The sequence below is a fragment of the Macrobrachium rosenbergii genome, chromosome 8, assembly GCF_040412425.1.
Source record: "Macrobrachium rosenbergii isolate ZJJX-2024 chromosome 8, ASM4041242v1, whole genome shotgun sequence".
Classification (NCBI taxonomy): Eukaryota; Metazoa; Arthropoda; class Malacostraca; order Decapoda; family Palaemonidae; genus Macrobrachium; species Macrobrachium rosenbergii.
Window position 1 is genome coordinate 58063744 of NC_089748.1, and position 18472 is coordinate 58082215.

General features: G+C 36.5%; 1 protein-coding gene across 1 annotated transcript in view; it reads right to left on the reverse strand.

The window, feature by feature from the left end:
* LOC136841158 (uncharacterized) overlaps window positions 1-18137 on the reverse strand; it is a 34677-nt gene extending 16540 nt beyond the window's left edge. Inside the window, 3 exon segments of the mRNA XM_067108202.1 lie at window positions 12429-12561; window positions 13193-13336; window positions 18032-18137. Of these exon segments, the coding sequence (XP_066964303.1) occupies window positions 12429-12561; window positions 13193-13336; window positions 18032-18137 (383 nt within the window).
* Between the last annotated feature and the right edge of the window lie 335 nt (window positions 18138-18472).

Below are 18472 nucleotides of genomic sequence, written 5' to 3' on the forward strand. Positions count from 1 at the left end.
AAAGAAAAAAAAGAAGAATAAGAGGTACACTAAACTGATTAAACAAACCAGCCCTGATGAATAACTTACTGTTTTTAATCTTCCTCCAGTTGCTTAAAATTGTCAGGGAATAACAAGAGGATCCTTCCTGATATCTCCTCTTTTGCAACTCTATATTTTTCTGTCCTCTCGCCCCTGGTAATGGCGTCTTTTCACTCTGTCAGGCGTCGAGCTTAGTCTGAGAACCCGCACGTTTCCCACTCCCCCCCTCCTCCCATCCTACTCCCCTCCCCCTCCCCCTCCCCTCCCCCTCCCCACACACACGTACATTCCCCACATTCCATTCCATCCCCACAAACAAACACACACGTCCCACTCCGTCTCCTCCCTTCCCCTCCCCATTCCCCACACTCAACAACGTACATCCTCCCCACACTCCATCCCACCCCCACACACAAACATGAACGTCCCACTCCTTCTCCTCCCCTCCCCACTTCACACACACAATCGCATGGGTCACCCCACCATCCATCCTACCCCCACAAACAAACACGTACGTCCCACTCCCTTCCCTCCTCCCATCCCTCCCCACCCTACTCCCCTCCAGTCCCCACTACCCACACACAAACACGTACATCCTCCCCACCCCCCATCCCACCCCCACAAACAAACACTCCCTTCCCTCCTCCCACCTCTCCTAACCCTACTCCCTCCTCCCCACTTCCCACACACAAACACATGCATCCCCACATCTCATCCCACCCCCACAAACAAACACTCCTTCCCTCCTCCCACCCCTCCCATCCCACTCCCTCCCGTCCCCACAACCAACACACAAACACGTACATCCCCACCTCCCCATCCCACCCCAACACACAAACACGTACGTCCCCTCATCCACCCACCCAACTGCGCACAAACGCGCAAACCCATTCCCGTATTTTTTGAGAGCAATTACAAAGAAAACTATAAACCTGAACATCACTGTTGCCTATTAGACGCGGCCCATCCATTGGCGTCGTCGTCACGAAATGTGGCAGAAGCAATGCATTCCATTTTCAAGGTGATCTCACAAGGCTATAAGAGAAATTTATGATAACGGCAACCACCTGTTAACAATTTATGGCCGATTTAAGGTTATGGGGATACTTATCTTACCAATAGGGCTCAGGATTCGGTCACTTTGCAGCAAGATGAAGACGAAGGGGAACATTAGCCTCCAGATTTGTGGAGATGTACACTGGACGTAAAAGTATGGTTGGGAACGCTCGGAGAGTCTCTAATAGGTCTTTCCATTATCTTTGAGCATAGTACTGCTATTGTCCTTGGAGCGTCCTTATTGAACATGTATGTTGTGTTAAAATATGAAGCAGCGTTAATCGTTACAGTTATGTTCTACTGACATGAGAATTTATGCTAAACAACAACCATTTAATAATAATAATAATAACAGTATATATATAGTAATAATAATAGTAATCAATTTTGCTTCGCATTACATGATTTATTACCGAATTCTATAGCTTCCTTCCCTGTTATTCTCTTTCTCTGTTTGTGTGATTTGTAAATGGGGTAGAAATAGTACTTGTTTACTTGCTAATGTCACTCAATTTGTGGGTTACTAATTTACGCCCCTTGCAGAAGTACATAATGTGAAATAACATTAAGCATATTTTAAATTTTATTACCATGCATTTTTCACGATTCTTCCTAAATATTTACCAGGAACCACGTTATAAAATAAGTAATTTTTGTTTGCCTTGAAGATATACAATTATTTACAAAATTACAGCTTTGAGTTCTAAACAGCTTAATCGTAATACCTGAATTCAAGCCTTTCCTTTCAAATGCATTCAGGTACACGTACGCTCGTTCTCGACCATAAATACATAGAGAAGTGATTACATACTAACATATGAATCCAGTATACACTTCCTGGGTTTAATTCCTTTAATGTTTAAGGAGTTCTCTCCCATGTATTCCGTCCCAGGTTAAACTTCATATGCTACTGGTCTAGGTGGTAATTTCGCAATACAGATCAAGGTTTCTGACGAGAACGAAACTCGCGAACATCGTAAAATAATCCTTTATTTCCCGTTACCATTAAGAGATCAAATTTGGTCAGTACTTTACTGTTCATTCTCTTCGTCTTTGAATATTGGTATTTTTGAATTCAGACGCATATTCTACATGCAGCCTGATTTTGCATGACGAGAAAACTAAGCGCTAAAATTCCAAGCGACATCTGTGTCATCACTGTTATGAAGTGAATATGAAATAAAACAATCTCGAAATTTAATCTGAGACTAATTTACTAGAAGACTCCAAATCTTGTAAGTTGTTGCACTCTACAGTGGCTCCTTAGAATCGTAATTAAACAAGTAAAAAATGCTCCGAAGTTTCTTCGGCGCAATCGAGTTTTCTGTACAGCCGCTACAGCGTATAATCCAAAAATAGAACTATCTTTCGGTGGTCTCGGTATAATGCTGTATGAGCCGGGGCCCATGAAACTTCAACCACGGCCCGGTGGTGGCCTATCCTATATCGTTGCCAGAAGCACGATTATGGCTAAATTTAGCCTTAAATAAAATAAAAACCACTGGGGCTAGAGGGCTGCAATTTGTTATGTTTGATGATTGGAGGGTGGATGATCAACATGTCAATTTGCAGCCCTCTAGCCTCGGCAGTTTTTAAGATCTGAGGGCGGACAGAAAAAGTGCGGACAGAATAAAATGCGGACGCACAGACAAAGCCGGCGCAATAGTTTTTTACAGAAAACTATAAAATACTAATTTATCTTATCATGGCTGCTCACTTTCCTTCAGGAATGACAGGACACAATTTCATAGGCAATGACCATATCAGAATTCTGGATAAGAATTTTATCAACAATCTGGATCAGAATTTTATGAGAATTGTGGATCAGAATTTCATCAAAATTATGGACCTGAATTTTATAAAAAAAAAAAAAAAAAAATTCGATCAGAATTTCATCAAATTTTGTATTAGAATTATATCAAAACTCTGGATCAGAATTTTATCAAAACTGGATCAGAATTTTATAAAAAATCTGGATCAGAGTTTTCTACTTTTCAACTGTCTGATAAATACTGAGTTAACCCCCACCCTTGAAACTGCCTCCCCCTTTCCCAGCCCCACTCCCTTCGAAACTGGTGTTTCAGCCCCTCACGCTCAAACCAAGCGACTGCCTCTATTCTATCCCATTAGAAACTCAAGCTCGGTGATATCACAGCTGACGAAAAGAGAGAGAGAGAAAAGCATCAAAATTTTAATCAAATAGTACCGTCCGTTTTAATAGAATGTTCAACTATTTTTGTTCGATTTTTTTTTTCTTTTTTAAGGTAGAAGAGCAACGCTTAATTGTACACGAAACCACTGCACGGTTAGGTGGCCTTAAAGGGCACGGTTATTAGCTCATTAGCCGAGGCCATTAACTAACTAGAAGTTCGCTGCAATACGCTTAAGCCAAATGAATATTTCATGACGGAGTCCTGACCTGGGAAATCGGACTCTAATCGAGTCCATTAACAGACCGCAAAACATTGGGTTGATGGGGATTTTATATTATTTTTTTAAGTACTCTGCCACACGGACGAATTTTATATATATATATATATATATATATATATGAATGAATCTTTCACTGTAATACCACAGTGTAATATGATATTTTACCAGTGAACAGGGGCACAGAAGGAAGTGCTCGAAATATATGGTTGCAACGTTCAAATAGTGTTGTATGGGCCTTCTTATCTTCATATATATATATATATATATATATATATATATATATATATATATATATATATATATATATATATATATATTATTTTTTTTTATTAATAGACGTAACCCATTCATATGGCACAAACCCAGTGGGCCACTGACTTCAAATTCAAGCTTCCCAAGAATATGTTGGTTTCAACCTCTTACCACAGACACCAAACCGCTGCAGTAACTGACCATAACACAGAGCCAGTGATTTTTCATCGACCTGGGAGAGGCGCGAACTCATGACATCCGAGTGGCATTCCAAGACACTAACCACTATACCAGCGCCCGGTATCAACATGTGAAATGAAAGCCATATAACTAAATGGTAAGCAAATCCTGACACGTGTATTAATGAGAGATTAATGACGCGGGAAATGGCGAATTGCAATATTATATGACTGATTTTCCCATTACGAGCTCTGATAAAAAAGTTACTCAAAATTTATCTGTGCCGTCATGACATATTTATGAAGCCTGGATTAAAAAACATCAATTAATTCTAGTCACTTTTTTTTTATCGAGAGATATTTGCAATGAAAAATGTACAGCCGTATTTTCTCTCTAACTCGTCCGATCTCATTCAGCTAAAAGTGGCTACCACTTCCTATTAAAGTAAATCTACATTACTGGAAATAATTCATATTAAATATGGAACGAGATTTGGTAGTAAAAAAAAAAGCATCAAAGCTAATAATCCTTCCTACATGACTGCTTATTTTCTTCCTAACTACGAAATGTATTCAAGAAATGCTTCGAGAGAAATACTTTCGATACGAAAGATGAAAGTTTTAGTAAGTGCGTAAAATTTCAAAAGAAAACTTTCACTGATGTCAATCAGTTTCACGCTGGGAAACCAGATGACCAGGTGTTATGCTGCTGCTGTGCTTGATAAATGATTCCATACTTTTCGCTTGTTTTTTTCGTAGTCACTGAAAAACCGCGTCACAGGTGGGGAGAAAATGCTTATTTTTGGAGATATATTCCAATTATTTACTGTGTTTGGTGAGAGGGAATTAAGAGGGAAGAGGAGGATGAGTGAATAAGGAAAGGAATTAATAATAGGGACACACGGCAGAGGAGTTGAAAAAAACAAAACATTAGGTTTATATTATGATTCATTTCATTAAACCAAAATGTAAATGACGGCTTCGTTACCTGTACATTTTTAATTACGTCCAAATGAGACAGCTCATACACAAATCAAACGCAGGAAAAAATAAAAACAACGGCAACTGAATGCTTAATTGGAATGCAAATGCAAATGCTTTCAATTTTCTACGGCAACTGCTCTCAGGTGTCCTCTACTAAGTACTGTGTAGGTTGCATACACTAACGTACTCGAATTATCATAATCACTAAAACTTTCCTTTCAGCAGTTAATTTTCCCCTTTTGCTCTCGTCCCTCGCAATATATTTCACCGCTCGTGTTGAGCTAATAGAACGCGCCTGCCAGCCGTATTAAGGGGAGGGAAGCGGGCAGCCCTTTTTAAATGCGCCATGACATGGGTTGACACACGACCCAGCACCACGCTGGCACCCTTGACACATGTTTTTGGCCTTTTGTAAACCAAGCTGCCCGCTGGTGCTATTAAAAGTGCGGGAAATGTTTGCTTGGCAAGCATTTTCAGGGGGTCATGAAAAGAGAGAGGGTAAAAACGCAAAAAAGGAGAACTGACGGATGGAAATATAAAGTGAAGGTAAATGCAACGGTATTTTTTTTTCGAACATTTTTTTTTTTTGTTTATTATTATTTTGTCCTGATCACACACGACGAGATTTTGTAGCAAGAAAAGCAACAGAAATGTCAGTTTCATCTGTATTTTTCAACTCAAGAACAGCATATTTGCTGAAATACTTTCAGAGTTCAGGAAAACAACACTAAAGGATTTGAGCTGAATGAAGTTCTTTCAGACGAACAACACTTAAGGATTTGAGAAGATGAAGCAAATTAGCTTACATTATTTTCGACTTTTCTTTCACGCTACCAACTTAACTCACATGTGATGAAGAGTACTCTGTGCATAAAAGAATTAATTACACAAGTGCTCTTTCGGCTTTTTAGTAGTTCTGCTTTGACAGATGAGTGCAAGAGAATTGCATATGTCTGCGTGTACGACCGAGTTAATGTTTCCTCCATCTGAATATAATTATTCCTTCCCTCACGTGACCTTGCCAAAGCTGCTGGTACTCTCGTTGCCACTTTAGAAGTCCTGCAATAGCGGGAAGGGTAATAATTTAAAAACGAAAATGAAACTAATCATCGTAAACGTATAAAGATTCGAGCAACAATTCTCCATGGACTACACAGCGCATTCTAGTTCTTGCAAACTTGGAATGACAAATCATATCCACTTCTTTCCGCGTGTAATATTCATGGCAGAATCATGTCACCACTGATTTCCATTTCTAATTCACATACTGTCAATGAATAATGCTTGCTTGCTTGACCTGCGTTCGTCGAATGAACAGATTTCCCTCAATATTTTAAAATCTTATATTAAGTGAAATTTTCGTTGCTGTAAACTAATGATAACCTGGTTTACAAAGCATTTTTTGCACATCTCTCTGATATGCCATAAAAATTTTCATTTAATTAATAGATGAAATTAAGTCTAATTTCGATCTTATATACAGATAAAAATAGGAATTTTAATGTTGTCATTCACAAGGTCAGGTATGAAGAACAGTTTTGATATTTAGAACAAGCAGAATATAAAGTCTAACTTAAATATAAATGGCGGGTGTAATGCAAATTTTACTTCTTATATCCATCCTTAATAAGCGATACAGTTTAATCATTTCGATAATTAAGACAACGAGAATACGATTTGGGACACGTAAGAATATGAAGTTTCACTTAAGCACTGAGGACAGGCAACGTATGAAATGTGCTTTCAGTATTCAAATCAGGCCAAGCACCAGAAGAGCGAGAACAGTCACTCATGCAACGTGCATCGGTCTCTAAGCCTCGCCAAAGCTTTCTCTATAAAGAGGGACCATAGGATTTCCACCCCGAATGCGCTCCTGCCATCCTAGATCTGTATTTTTCCCCTTCAGCCTTCTGGCGTGAGCAATGCGTTACGTTGCCTGAAATGGGGCTCAGAGTCTATGCAGTTTTTGCCATTACGGCTCCTGTATTCTGGCAAACGAGTTGTACATTGAAGAGCCTGAATATTCCAACAAAATCCGACTACTTTTACCACATTTGCAGAGACACGCGCACTAAAGGCAGGCTTATTTTGTTTTAGAAAAAAGAATATGTGTGCAGGGCTCACAATGGTTTTACGTATTAAATATGTAAGCTCGTCAGAGGTCATCTATTGTGCAAGAGTCTCCCCCCCAGATATAAAAGATTAAAAAGCTCCAAATGTCAACTAAAACAGAATAAAATTTGTAATGTGTCCGCATAGGTTTATTTAAGGTAGTGTATATATTTGTAAAAATAAACAAGAGGAGTATAAAAACCAGTCTATCTACCGGCTTTTATTTACAGTCTGGTGGTATGTTGCGCAACAGTTTTTTTTATCAATATAGAAAGTCATTTGTGACCTTGGAAGTAGATTATTATTGTTTAAATAATTTCCAAACTGATTAAATATAACTGAAGAAACATTCTACGGAGAAAATAACCAAAAACCCTAAATGTTCAGGTTTCTTAAATGTATTTTTTTTTTTACTTAATTTTTCATCTTGATAACCAGCAGAATACAAGGAACAAATGGTATAAGGAATTCGGTATCAGTATTTTTTTTTAGATTATTTGCATGTCATTAATTACAGAACATTCCCCAAGACGTATTGCAAGTTTCGGTAACGAATTTTTCCTGTATTATTCTCCAAGAATTGATTTTATCCCTTCAAGATATGCAAATAAATATGAGACAGTCGTAATTCCTGTTCTAAAAGATAAAAAGCTGTTTCCTGTACATACAGTATATATACATATATGCATCGCACCGGTCGTTGTGTCTCTGTTGATCTGAGGAGTGAATTAGGTATCTAGTAGGTAATTGACCGTTGTGAGTCACAACCTGAGAGAGAGAGAGAGAGAGAGAGAGAGAGAGAGAGAGAGAGAGAGAGAGAGAGAGAGAGAGAGAGAGAGTGGTTGACTGATTGTCACAAATTGGCACCACAAGAACTACAGTCATCGGCACTGAAAATATGAGTAGGACTATAACAAAAATTAAATTCTTAATAAAGGAAAACTCACAAAGAATTCAATTCGTTTATAATTGTAAATGGTTACACGTAGTAAATCGCAAATATTAAGAAAAGTGTTGAAAATTTGTGAAAAAAATACACTAACAACTACATCTTTTTAAGAATATTAGCTTCCTCAGCTTACCGAAAAAGTTTTCAATATTCACTTGATTTAAAAGCAACATCTTGGTAAAAGTTAATTTCCCTTTTCATTTACTCTCCCGGAGACGAAACGTTGTCTCATGTCTCCAAGACATTGGCACTTGAGTGCCACACAGACGATCTTAATAAACTGTATCTTTTTGGAACTTGGCAGTATTACAACCGGAGAGATTTTGAAGTTCCTATCAATATCTGGTTACTATTGGGTAGATACTGTCAAGAGTTTTTGCAAAGCGTCCTTTATTTTCATTTTAATATTTTTAATTGAGGCACAAAATGGAAAAACAGTTCCTCTTTATAAATTCCTTTATGAAATGCTTTTTACAAAGGTGTCATTTCAGCGAATTTGCATATTAAAATAGGAGCATTTTTGCTACTCCGTATGGCTTGCAAGTCGGTAAATATCGAATATTCTAATATACTGTATATATATTACATGTATATACATACATACATAATATATATGTATATATAAATACATATATTATATACATACATATATATATATACAGTAAATATATATAACCTGTATATAAATACATATATATGTATATTTATATATATTATATATATATATATATATATATATATATATATATATATATATATATATATATATATATATATATATATATATATATATATATATATATATATATAATGTGTGTGTAGGTGAGTCAGAATCTTATAAATATTCTTTCATCCAACGGGGTAAACAATGTCTTGTCCAGACTCTCAATTTTCAATTATGACATGATGCCAAATCACTTCTTTGACAGACAAATGATCACTAAATTCTATGCTACTTTCCTCTCTCCTACTCGACGTGCGACGGTAACACCTACAATCCACGTATCTTATGCACTGCCAACGTTAAGATACGCCTACTGGATTATTTAGGAAGAGCCCCACTACAGTTCCTTCTCTTGCCCGCTTCGGGGACTGAATACAGGAGGCCGAGAGCTGAAAATGGTACCATTCTACCACGAGAGATTCTGATTTGGCCTCGTGAGGGGCTAATATATTGGACACCCCCTCCCATCCGGTGAGAGGCGCAGCATCAAAAAAGTCACATATACAGGACGCCCAAAAGGGTTCAGTCACATAGTGGAACAACCCCAGAGTGTACCACAAGAAGAGAGAGAGAGAGAGAGAGAGAGAGAGAGAGAGAGAGAGAGAGAGAGAGAGAGAGAGAGAAAGCTAACAGCCCGTAAACCCAAGGCAAACGGGGAGAGGTCTGAGGTTATTCCGACGCGAAATGCCGCCCCTAACGCTGAATAATTCTCTCCAACTGTGAAGAAAGTCGACGGGGAAAAGAAAACGGGGGACAGACGAATGTCAGCAAACAATAACATTCCCACTCGCAATTCCTGCAAAGGTGAAAGAAACACGTTCGGGCGACACCGTGCATGACATTTGCTGAACTATTTGACACAACAAGATTCTCTTGGGGAATATCACCTTCGCGAGGCGAACGGGCAAATATGGGGGAAAGTATAAAAACGAATCTAATGCGTTGATGTTCTACGAAAGCAGTAAACAAAAATTGTATGAATTGTATATGGAAATCAGTGTTTTCCATGTAACTGTAATTTTTCCCCTAGCAAAAGACAGAATCTTTTAAAATCAAGATTTGTTTTATATATATATGTGTATATATATAATATATATATACTATATATATATATATATATCTATATGTACATATATATATATATATATATATATATATATATATATATATATATATATATATATATATATATATATATACATATATATATATATATATATATATATATATATATATATATATATATATATATATATATATATATATATATATATATATATATATATATATGTATATATATATATATATATATATATATATATATATATATATATATATATATATATATATATATATATATATATAAAATTTTTATCACACCGTGATTTATATACAATCATAAAACTACAAATGTCGCTTAATATCAAATTCATGCTGCCTTGGGAATGTCTCCGCTGGAGAATTATCACCGAAGGGGAATTTATAAGTGATAAATGGATTGGTACTGCCAGGTCACGAACCCTCGACACAGAACTTACCTAGCAACTCTAGTCGACGTTACCACTGAGCTATCAAGAGAGGTATAAATCAATGCCGAGTCTGCTTTACTTTTTTACCCGTTGGATGAAAGAATATTTATAAGATTCTGACTCTCTCACTACACACACATTATATATATATATATGCATATGCTCAGTGGTAACGTCGACTGGAGTTGCTGGGTAAGTTCTGTGTTGAGGGTTCGTGACCCGGCAGTACCAATCCATTTATCACTTGTAAATTCCCCTTCGGTGATAATTCTCCATCGGAGATATTCCCGAGGTAGCGTGAATTTGATATTAAGCGACATTTGTATTGTATATATTCATAATTGCATATATATATATATATTATATATATATATATATATATATATATATATATATATATATATATATATATATATATATATATATATATATATATATATATATATACACGAGTGTGTATGAAATTTACATCTTACGCACAAAACTGAAGAAGAGTTACATAATTAAGAAACATCTGAAGGAGGCACTTGGTACTTTTCGCAAGAATTCTTTTCAAGAGTTCTAATTAGGATTATTGAGAGAGAGAGAGAGAGAGAGAGAGAGAGAGAGAGAGAGAGAGAGAGAGAGAGAGAGAGAGAGAGAGAGAGAGAGAGAATCGTTTTTCAATGAATTAACAACTCGCAAATATTCCCCAGAAGATAAAATTTGAGCTCATTTAAAAGGTTAAATGAGTTCACTAATAACCATCAGAGGTCACTTAACTTGCACATACTGCAAACGTATGAATAGGTAATACTTGGGAGAGCATGACAAATGGCTATTGATTATTCAGCAGCTAGATTATATACATATATATATATATATATATATATATATATATATATATATATATATATATATATATATATATATATATATATATATATATATATATATATATATATATATATATATATATATATATATATATATATATATATATATATATGTATGTGACTGCTTTCAGATCGCCGATGCCCTGTGCCCAACCCAAGAAAACAAAATCAAATGCGGCGCCCGAGACCTGAATGCCACTCACTCTATACCTAACTGCCACCGGGTCGAGTGGTGACCTTTCGTCTTTCCGGGATTGGCGATTTAGGAGAGACTCCGGCGGCCGTATTTCGTCTACTGCAACGAGTTCTAGCACAGAAGGAATCAGAACCTGTTATCCAGCCTCTCTGACGGTCTGTGTCCCTGCCTAGAACAAAACCCTAGCACAGACGTCTAACTGCCATCCTGCCAAGTGCCAGAGTCTTCTGATGAGCAGTCCGGGACACCAAATGGTCCCCCCAAAATGCTAACCCCGTTGCGTTAACAGGAAAAAAGAATAAAAAATCCGTTAATCAGCAGCAACCTTTACGGTCAATTGCGTGTCAAACTATTTCAAGGCCGTAGCCTTTTATATTCAGCAATTTGCTACGAATTGTCTAATTTTATTGCACATTGTATGTGCTTGCTTGCTGCACCGTCAGCCTTTTCACCTTAATTTACTGATTGCTTCATTTGTAAATGAATTCAGTTTAAAGTAAATAACTGGTTAATTTTCCCCCCAACCAAGGCGACCTCCAATTTTCTGTTTACTCAAATAAGATATCAAGGTAAGTCAGTTTATCCATTCCATTTACCGTTTACATTCAGGGTTTTTGTGTTGGTTTTCCAGGCAGTTAATTAAATTAATCAAACCCCATTCTTCCAACCGGCCCCAGAATGTAACAAATATATATATATATATATATATATATATATATATATATATATATATATATATATATATATATATATATATATATATATATATATATATATATATATATATATATATTATACTAATATACCTATTAAAACTGGATGGTATCTAGCGGAGATATTTATCTCAAAGATACCATCCAGTTTTAATGAGGTCCTGTTAGTAACTGCATTAATGCACAGAACAATTGTGTAAGTGACAGAGTTAGTATATATATATATATATATATATATATATATATATATATATATATATATATATATATAAATATATGTATATTTCTGTATATATTATATATATGTATGTATGTATGTATGTGTGTGTGTGTATACTTACGTACAGCATAGCGTATAATATGTAATTATACTTTTGAGTTAATAACCTCGGGGTTACAGATTACTCTTTCTCTTCAACGTCTTTGTTGAGCAAGGAGACTCTGTCGCTTTCTTTAGGGCTAGAAACAAACTTTTTCCCTTTGCTCTTTTTATTCAGCCTTAAGCTTCGAATTAATAAAGGCTTTAACTTCCCTAATCCTTTGAACGTACAAAAGAATTATTTTAATTAAATAACTATTGCTCGCTACACTAAAACTTACGAAGTTTCTATTTCTTCTGGGCTGAGGTACATTTAAAACATAAAATTAAATGATGGTGTTGGTGTTTTCTTTGATTTTTTCACTTTATGGCATTATTTATGGATACTTAAAAACAGTGAGATCAGTAAAAATCAACATTGCAGTTTTATAGTATTGTTGATGAAGGGAGCCTGTTGCCACATACACGCATGCAAACACATATACACATATATTATATATGTATGCAAAATGTAGTGTGTGTATATATATATATATATATATATATGTATATATATATATATATATATATATATATATATATATATATATATATATATATATATATATATATATATATGTATACAAAATGCAGTGCATATATACATAATTATATATACATAAATATGTATAAATATGTATGTGTGGAGCATGAATTAAATCATATGCATACAGTTACAAATACCGTAAAGAAACCTAAGTATCCCACTTTCCTTATATTATAGATGTTTCCTATTCAAAATACCTAAAAATTATAAAAGGAAGTAAGAGAAGTAACTAGAGGGGTTCTCCTTTCATAACGGGACTCGTACCCGTGCTATGAAGAGCCGTTTCAACACTTATGCAATGGCGGCTAAGTGTCGGAACCTTGCTCTTCAAACCCATGGACGAGGCGCCCTGTGAAAGGCGAGGTAAGTCATTTATATCCTGCGCCGTATAGGAAACGAAAAATGTGTCTGAAAAATGGTGAGCCCATAAAGTTCATGGGAAAATAAAACTTCAGTTATTGCTACATTCATCCCCCTGACTAAACATGGTTGAACTCTGGCGTAAAAAAGTTGACTGTAGAAGTGCACATACGCGTGAGCGTGCATCTTTGACTGCTCAGATGGTACAATAAACACATATCTCCAGCTTTACCACGTCGTTAAATGAATGGAAAAACGTCAAAGGAAGCACGAACGTACTAACAGAGTTAGACTTTGGCGAACTGAAAGCGGCAGAAAGGCAGGAAAGTTTCACACGATTTGGCACTAGTCCCTATTCACCTACATTAATCGTATAAATCTTTTGCAACTTGACTTATAGGAAGCGTCCCTGTATTATGTTTTCCAAAGCAGTCAATTAACTTTCGAAAACACTGGCAGAAGAAAATTTTGCGTTGGAATGTAAGTTAATGTGGTTTGGAAATATTAAACAAAGTAATTTTCTCTAATTCTCTTCCAAAAACAATGAAAGGAACTTTTTTTAGAGCATAGGGAAGACACTACCTCAGAGGAGGGTAAGTCTAGCTCAGATCTCGGAGAAATAGATGTAAATCTAAAAAGCACAACTTTTTCCATTACAACAGACTCAGTTGGGTTAGCTGTAGGATCCTCTTTTGAAATAATAAGCACGAAATGCTGATAGACATGAAAGGTTGATGAGCCAAGATTTCTAACGCTGTTCTAATGTATAAAAAAGGGTGTTTTGTTTTGTTTAGCTTTTCAAAAACAATAAAGAGATATTACTTATGTCTTTCTTTTTTAGCTTTCTATAAACGAAACCTGATGAGATGGCTATTTGTCTGTCCGTCCGCACTTTTTTCTGTCCGCCCTCAGATCTTATAAACTACTGAGGTTAGAAGGCTGCAAACTGATATGTTGATCATCCACCCTCCAATCATAAAACATACCAAATTGCAGCGCTCTAGCCTCAGTAGTTTTTATTTTATTTAAGGTTAAAGTTAGCCATAATCGTAAATCTGGCACCGCTATAGGTACCAACAACACAGGGCACCACTGGACCGTGGCTGAACGTTTCATTCAGCATTCGATTGCGCCGAAGAAACTTCGGTGCATTTTTTACTTGTTTTTGTTGCATAGCCTGTCCTGCTATTAAAGCGATCACATTTTCAATATCAAAATATACAGCACTGATAATATATAATCCATGAGTACTGAAACCCACAGAACAGAAACGAAACACAGATAAAACAAAGATAAGGAAAGAAAAGACATAAATTACAGCAGGAAATAAAATGCAAGTAATTTCGTAGACAACGCCTCCATGTCTTTTGTCACGGAAGATCTCCGTTACTTATTTATTTGGCACTTGGTGCCGGGGTACGGCCGGAAAGTGCCATAAAACACAGGAGAGGGGAAGCCCTTCCCGGGGGTAAAGATGAACGATACAGGTGGAGGCGAAGGAAAGAAAGGTGAGTCGATAGTGTGCCTGCCTTCAATACTGTGGAGGCTGCACAAATCATTCCTCTTTGTAATTCTTGTAATTGTCATAGTTTTATGCTACGTCCTTGTCTAATTATACTCTCTCTCTCTCTCTCTCTCTCTCTCTCTCTCTCTCATGTGCCTTACTTCAATACTGCCCTGGTCATGCTGCACAAATCATTCCTCTTTGTAATTCTTGTAATTGTCTTGGTTTATGCTCTCCTTGTCTAATTATTCTCTCTCTCTCTCTCTCTCTCTCTCTCTCTCTCTCTCTCTCTCTCTCTCGTGTGCCTTACTTCAATACTGCCCTGGTCATGCAAAAAATCATTCAAATTTATCTACAGTAGTGTTGGAAATTTGAAGTCCGAAGTCATTAGTTCTCAATTCTTGCAACTCTTGGTTTTAAGCTACGTCACTGCTAAGTATTCTTTCTCTCTCTCTCTCTCCTCTCTCTCTCTCTCTCTCTTGGGAGCGAAACAAATAGACTTGCTTTGTTTTAGGGATATATGGTTTAGATCTTCCGGTACTTGAGGAGGGGAAAAGTTGAGATCACTGGAAAAAGTTGGGGAGAGGTAAATGGATAATAATTATTGAAGAAGAAGAAGAAGAAGAAGAAGAAGAAGAAGAAGAAGAAGAAGAAGAAGAAGAAGAAGAAGAAGAAGAAGAAGATCTTGGAGAGGGCCTCGAGACCTATTCTTATTAGTTTCTCTTTCTTTGTGCCACCTAAGGTTTCCCTCACAGAGCATCTCGGGAAAAATATCTTTTCTGAAGGATGCCGACATTTTTCATGTCGACAGACGGGTGGGTGGATCGTGTTCATACTTTTGTTGCTTTGTTGTTTTTTTTGTGTCTTTTTTGTTTTTGTTACCGAACGTTTGCAATATTGTTCGTTTGTGATGGATGACAACACATTTGCTCATATTTTCTTTTTAAGTCGGGTAATAACTGAATTTATTAAGTCTTCCGTTTTGTGAACAGTGTTATGCAATCAGAAATAACATTAAAAAATACAATGAATCATAGCAGGAGCAACTCTGCAAGATACAAAAACCTGAGCACTGAAACTCAATAGTGTTCTACTTAAAAACATATACTTGTATAGCCAAGAATGACGAGACATTCACAATAACAAATTAATATAATGTTAACAGGAACAGATCTGGAGAATGAATAAAACACACACACACACACACACACACAAGTACAGTTCCAAAGGACCTATAAACCCGAAAAATTAACATCATTAAGAGGTAAGCTTCCCACTTTTATGAGTGTAAGTTCAACCATGCATGGAAATTTAAGTGAGGAAGCGGAATCCAGTGAAAAAACAGTCTAGTCCATTCTCTAACTTTAAATTAAAATATAAACAAAAATAAAAATAAAAGTGGGTTTGCGAAAAAAATCTTGCGGTATATCCGGGAACTGGTGACATCATGGCATGATACTAGGTGGTATAAGTATGCAAACGCCACAGCTTTCTTAGCAAATTTGCTAAGTAGCAACATTAAGAGTGGTTGTCATGATGTCTGAGAACTTAACATAGAACAGCCTCAGCCTCGCCTTTACTTACGAACATTCTTGCCTAACACTGAAGTAAATACTATACAAATTAAGAGAAAATTTAAGAAACTGGGTAAAAGAGATATGCTTCCTAGACAGGTTTCGATATTCCGCGAGAATCTGCAGCCATTCTCATGTCAGGTTCTCCCTCTTCCCTTCTGCCCAAAATAAAAACTCTCTCTCTCTCTCTCTCTCTCTCTCTCTCTCTCTCTCTCTCTCTCTCTCTCTCTCCCCCCACCTGTAAAATGTTTTGTGTTGCAAGTCAAGGAAGAGACAAGCTATACTGAAAATACGCTGAACATTAAATCAAATTCTTGAAATATGTGTTTCTATTTCTGCTTACATATGGCAGTGTGCATACTGCATTCTGTGGTTACCAGTTACATTTCATCATTAAAACGTTAGCAAAATATTCTATACACAGGTTTACAGCAGAAGGTACAGAACACATAATAAAGCTTACTTTATAAGCGTTGTGAACACAAGAAAGGAGTTCATTGCAGTTAAATAAGAGCTCCTCGAACGGGCAGCAAAGCATTCGTAAACATTCATCCGGTATCAAAGGACTGAATGGTATGACTGCATTCAAGATTATGTTACTCATAGAAATCCTAACAATTATTGTATTTTGTATGAAATTTTATTGAAAAAAGGTCCACTTCATTAAGGATAGAAGAAAACTGTAACCGTAATCTAAAATAAACTCTCAAACGCAGTCTCAGGTCGTCCTGAAATACAAATAATTTCCAATTTTCGCTTCGGCTAACGACCTGAACTTTGGAGCCTAACCATTCGATAAGCGAGGGCTGGATTCAGTCGCATTATCAAACACATCATCATACGAATTTGCGTCATGCTTGTAACAAGTCTTGTTTTTGCTTTGTCACACTGACAAATGGCTCTAGTATGAATTTTCTTTCATATTTGCAGATGACAGAAGATTGCGCAATCAACAAAGAAAACTGATACTAATAAAATCGATGAATACATATTCTGGAGGTACATCCGTCCTTAAAGGCAAAGTTCTCTAGGTACACTGTGCAAACCATTACAGATTAAAAAAAAATTGTGGGAAAATTCGTAAACGATGATGGTTAGATATGGGGACAATGCTGAAAGAAAAAAAAAAGTGTGGGATCGAACTCCGGGAGTAGCTATAAGTTTGCTTCTTAAAAGAAGGAATATCGTAAGTTCTGATGCAATCAGGAGTGACTTCATTATAAAATTGTCTATGAAAATTATTTGATTGTTTTTCAGTAACATAACGTTACTAACAATAACGATGCGCAGTGAATATGTCACTTTAAATGTTCGCTTCTCTTCATCTTACAATAGGACGGTCGTGGTCTCACATACGTGGATTGGCAGTAAGAAATTAAACTTTTGGGAATATCTCGACGACGATGAAAAAGTTCTTTATTTCAAGCACAAAACAGAACAGTCGGAGCCTTAATTAAATGAATTAATTTCATTCATCAGGTTACAGAGAAGAAAAACTGATATTGATGTTTAGTATTCTACCGCAGAGGCAGATGGACAGTCCATTAAAGGCCCGAGAATTAGTGAAACACTAAAACCAGACAGGTCGCCTATGCAGAGAACGGGAATGGCATCCCGCTGCACCAAGACAAGAGAAGGCGCGTCGCCGAATGCCCTCGAAATTACCCTTCAGGGACTGTACTGAACAACGGCGTCGTTGTAATCCGGCCATATTGGCAGGAATAGAGTCATTAAGGGCGTCCTTGGCTCTCCGAATGGTCGGGGAAGACATAACAATCGAATCGATGAAGTGGAGGAGAGAGAGAAACCGAAGGGAGCGATTCCTTTCGGATGTTTTCGGAATACGAAAATCTGCTGACGATTGACTTCTTTCTTTCCATTACAAAATCAGCCATTTTTTTTTTTAACTGCAGGAATAAGAACAACCCAGCAGAAATAAACTAACAGAAGGGAACTGATTCAAATCGAATATTATAATAAAGAGCAGTATCATGTGAGCTACAGAAAACGAAACAAATGAACAGGGATTCTGGTGCAGTTGTAGACATGCAGGCGGAATTCACACCGAAGCAAGCCACCGGGACTTAGGAAAGTGCCTTCACGCCA